This window comes from Monopterus albus, unplaced genomic scaffold (genome assembly GCF_001952655.1).
Source record: "Monopterus albus unplaced genomic scaffold, M_albus_1.0 scaffold6.1, whole genome shotgun sequence".
Classification (NCBI taxonomy): Eukaryota; Metazoa; Chordata; class Actinopteri; order Synbranchiformes; family Synbranchidae; genus Monopterus; species Monopterus albus.
The window spans coordinates 2,492,760-2,497,768 of record NW_018127886.1 but is presented as its reverse complement, the minus strand read 5'-3'; the positions used below and the strand labels follow the sequence as shown (position 1 = coordinate 2,497,768).

The 5,009-nt window shown below is 42.8% G+C and overlaps 1 protein-coding gene across 1 annotated transcript in view; it reads left to right on the top strand.

Annotated features, from left to right (window-relative positions):
- Positions 1-5,009, top strand: part of znf385a (zinc finger protein 385A) — a 56,810-nt gene that overhangs the window by 40,103 nt on the left and 11,698 nt on the right. The window contains exon 4 of the mRNA XM_020620074.1: positions 2,371-2,545. Coding sequence (XP_020475730.1) covers positions 2,371-2,545 — 175 coding nt within the window. The remainder of the gene's footprint in view (positions 1-2,370; positions 2,546-5,009) is intronic.

The window sequence follows — 5,009 nt, the reverse complement described above, 5'->3', positions numbered from 1 at the left end:
ACTGTCCCAGAGTTGTGTGTTAGTGTGAGGTGCTAAATGGTGGCTTGTGCAGAATAACCTTGGTAGCGTGCTGCATTAGTGACATCACAGGCTTTGTGGCGCTGCAATGCCCAACGTCACAACTGCTGCAGCAGAGCTAGGCTGATATGCATCCCCTGGTTCCTTCCTCTCCCTCTCTCCTGTACTGCTCCCCCCCTCTTCGCTCTGTTTCCTGATTGTTTATTGTCCCAGTTTATCTTCTAGTTTCTCTCATTCTTCCTCCTCTTTTTCTTTGTCTCGTCAGTGGTAGCAGCTGTAGCTATGCTGTAAAATCACAGCTTTTCCCTCACAGTGATAGTCATGCTGAAAAGCACTTGTTCAGTTTGAACCTTCTGTGTAATGAGACACAGGCATCACATGCTGCAGCTTTTCCTCACTCTTTTGATCTTGTTTATTTCATTCCCATTCTCAGTCCAGCTCTTTACATCACCTTTTTTGTTTTGTATGTAGTTTCCTGGCTTGGAATCATTTTCCCTTCATCTTCCCTTCATCATCTTTCCTTTCTTTCCATCCAAGACCTTACACTGACCCTGAGCTGCTTAGTGGTTAATCCTCTTGGCTTGGTAGAAGAGGTTAAGAAAATCTCTGTGGCTGCTTTGTCATGCACCACCACATACCTTTTCCTGCATTCCCTTCGTCATCTGAGAGATCACATCTCTTCCAGCAGGCCCCAGACCCACTCACCCCACAACACACCCACACTTACACACACACACACACACCACCCACTTCTTGCCACCTTGATCTCCAAGCTTTGGTGGAGTGGCTTCCTAAGATCCCTTTGACAGGGTACAGTTACAGAGCAATCTGGGATCATGTTTTATGAGAAACCTGTGATATTCTGCAGCCACTGGCCCTGGTTAAACATGCCAGGCGCACGTCCTAGATACCATCAAGCATACACCTGAAACAAAAATACACAACTGCGCTCACAAACATTACCCATCACAACCTGCCTGCTTTGCCAAGCCAGTGTGTCTCCACTCCTGAGCCTGTGGTCAATGTGATGTCCTAAGTGTCAGTGAAATTCTCCAAGGCTTTCAGCACCTATGGCAGCTGTTTGTTTCTCTTCAAAACTAAGTTTCTCTGTGGCAACTAAGTGTAACCGTGTCACTCAGAAATTATCTTCATAACAGAACCCTCGATACCGGCATTATTTGGCCAAGACACCACATGGCATGGCACATTTGTTTGAAATACTAGGAAATAGCCGGGTCCTATCTGACTCAAGGAGTCTATTTGAGTTATAACTGAGGGGAGATAACAAGTGAGCAGACAGTAAAGAGAGGAACATGAATACCCTCTGACCATTGGTGTGTATGTGTTTCACAGTCACCCTGCTGTGAGGATAGACCATAGCACGTCTCACTATAGCAACCCTGCATCTTGTCCACCATGTTGTCCCCCAACTCACATACCTCTCTGCAATCACACAGACACTCTCCTGATGTCTTGGTAGTCTCCTGACAAATGACTCGCCTCTGTGGCTTTCTCTCTGAATGAACACATTATCTAATACCAAACCTTTTAATTAGGAGATTAGCCACACTAGCCTCTGTAATAGATCTCTGCACAATTTATTCCTTGCTTGAATGCAGGATGATCTCCCGTCTGGTCACTCCATTTTATCTTTACTATTAAATTTTATAAACATGGTCTTTGCTGCCTCATAGCATGTAGATTTAGATTTTGACTACTTTACAGGCTAGCAATGAAGTCTGGGACCATGCAAGAGCCTCACCATGTCCAGCCAGCAGCTGAAGGCAATCTTAGTACTTATATTGTAAAAACCCACAGACCCAGTGATTATATGTATAGTATTGTAGTGACAGGGAGGGTAGTGTCAGTGTGGATCTTACTGGTCACTCAGACAGACAGACAGACAGACAGACAGACAATGTGGTAACCACTGACCTTCAGTTCAATTCCCCTTGGCATGTCTGTCAGCATGGCTGTGGTAATGAAAGCTGGAGCATGTAGAGGTTTAGGCTGCAGAATGTCAAACATTTATACCCAGTGTTGTTAAACAGATGATTCAAAACATATTGTTAATCTGAGTATACTACATGATAATGTATTATTAATCTGAAAACCCGACAACGGATGACTGAGGTACAAGGGGACAGATGAGTATTGGTCTCAGATGTCTCCAACGCTGCATCACTGCATCTTTAAGTCTCCATGTTTGCAATCTATCTATTCACTGTAAACCTACCCGCTGTCTGTGGCTCCTATTCCCAGAGTACTGTATATTGAATAACATGCTACAGTATAGTGGTAGTGCCTGTTGGCATTGGTGTTCACTTACTTTTTTTTCATGTTCTCCAATAGAGCCAGGCAGAAGCACATTACAAAGGAAACCGCCACGCCAGGAGAGTCAAAGGCATTGAGACCTCTAAGAGTCGTCCTCAGGAGGGAGACAAGACTCATACTGTGCCCCCCACCTCCTCGCCATCCCCACCTGGAGTCCTTGGCACTGCACCAAATGGTGATCTCAGCAAAGCAGGTGAGAGATAAGAAAATACTCCCTGGAGTAGAAACAAAAACAAAAGCAAAACAAAAAAAAACCTCTGTAATTTTTGCTGTCCGAATAATCAGTTCAATCGATGCAGGATGTTCAGGGACTTATTGTTTGGCTGGAGAAAATGGAAACTATGCAAGAATAACAAAGGCATCTAATCACAGCAGCTCCACAGTGTGTTTTTCTTCTTGTGAGCAACTCTGCTTTTTGTGCCGGCTGATTTGGCTGCAATACAGTAGGTTTTACAGCCAATAACACAATTCCACAAACCTCAGAAAAACATTGCACTGGCATTAAAATATATTACATGGGAAATGTTTTAATTAATGTCAAGATGTTTGTTTCATGAATAGTTGAACAAACCTTTCAGATGCCAGGACTTTAGTTCATTTGCCTTCATTTTGAATTGGCACAAACGATTTTTAATGGTAGCTGCATTTAAACTCAGAATATGAGAAAGTCACTTTAAAAGTGGGACACAGAAAAAGTAATAACTTTCTTTCCATGGCTTAGGACACATCAAATTACATTAAGAAATTAAACTGAGCCTTCACTTCAAAGCAGGGTATTGAAGTGAGTCTGAATGCAGCTAGTGCTGGAAAATGCCTGATGAAAACAGCAGATGATCAGATGACCTAATGGAAGCAGATTCATAGAGAGCTTAAACTAAAAGCAGAGGCATCTGAACAGATTTTCTAATTGCGCTAAGAATTTAAAGCCAAAATTCAAATTGAACAATTGAATATAATAACATGAACACCAGAGGTCTTCAGTCTTGCTGTCTGAGTGACAGGTTGATTAAAGTAGAAGCATCATTACTATCCCACAGACACGCCTCTGTGTTAGTCCAGTCTAACCAAGTGCTGTGTCCCTCCATTTAGACTGTGAGCAGGTGAGTTGGCATCTTTTCAAAAAGCCCACTGTCATGTGCATATGTTCATGTGAAGAGTGTGTGTATATGTTTTTTGCACACTGCTGAGTTGGTTATTGAGAAGTGCAACAACATTTGCCACAGAATCAAAATAGACTATGTTGCCTGAGCCCAGGGTGCTGGTAATGACTGCTAAGACTGACTGAGAAAAATAAAGATGGCACCATGATGTTTGAGAGACCAAAATATGAGTCAGCCTCTGAAAGAACAAAGAGCACAGCTTATCTGACTTTAATGAAAAGCAATTCACTGGTAATTTATTAGTTTTTAAGGATACATGATCAAGGCATTGCAAGCTCTTTATTTAGCACGATGGCTGTATCCTTCTCCCTGCTGTCTCAGTCTTACTTCATCTAGCCCTGTCTGTCTCATCTTCCTATTTCAAGCTATAAGCGCCTCTACCCTTCTCCTTTCTTCACCCAGAATTTTCCATTCCCTCAGTGTCACCACTCTGTCCTTGGATTAAACATGAGGTAAAAAATAGACCGGTCATGTTTTGGTGACATTTACAAAGGTTTCTGTAGCCAACTTTTTATCAGACATTTACACCTTATTGATGGGAGGGCACAGAGCAAACACAATGAATGAAAAGATGAACGACAGGTCCAATAAAGGCCAAAATACAGCAACATGCCACAAGATAGGCTTCAGCATTTTTCTGTTTTTGGCTCTTTTCAAATTCATTTCAATAAAATAAAAATTTTCTTTTAGCTGATCCCATTTTCACCCACGCCTCTTCCCACATGTGTGATCTGAGATATGCCCCAGGCCAGCTGCCATTAGTGAGACTTGTTGGGGCAAACTCTAGAAAACACGAAGAGCAGAAAACAAGCCTGCTGTGATTGAGATCTGAAAGTAGCAACATGTGAAAGAATGTTTTTTTCCATCCAAGCCTGTTTCTCGTGACCCTGGAACCTCTTCTCTTCCTGGCCTGCCTGCATGCTTGCTTTTGATTATGTGTGTGTATTCATGTCCTCTGTGTGATCCTGTCCCACTGCTCCTTGGTAGGGGGGCAGATCTCTTGGAACAGCTGCGCACGGTCTCAAGTGGGACAGCAGTATCTAGAGGACCGAGTACAGACACTGTAGTTTGGGCTTTGGAGCATAACGCATGTCAATCTGGGGCAGTTACTCTGAAACTGACAGGAACAATGCATGTACACACATATACACAAATATACAAACAAAATGATTAGGCCTGTACAAGCACACAGTCAGAAGGATGAGAAGATTTCCTAGAGTGCAAATTCCTTACAACACAGAGCAGCATTCATTGTTGATGTTGCGTGTTTTTTCCAGTGAAGGGTCCTTTTGTTGATTTGGGACTTTACGCATATAACATCTTCACATGCAGATATAATATGTCACATCACACGAGTATGAACCAGAAAATCCCTTAGACAGGGAGGAAACAAACTTTAGAGCTCTTCGGCCGACATGGCAGTAGAGGAAAGCACAGACCGACTGTCATGGATGTGTTTGTGTGTTATACAGAAATAACTGTGATGGCTCACCCAAC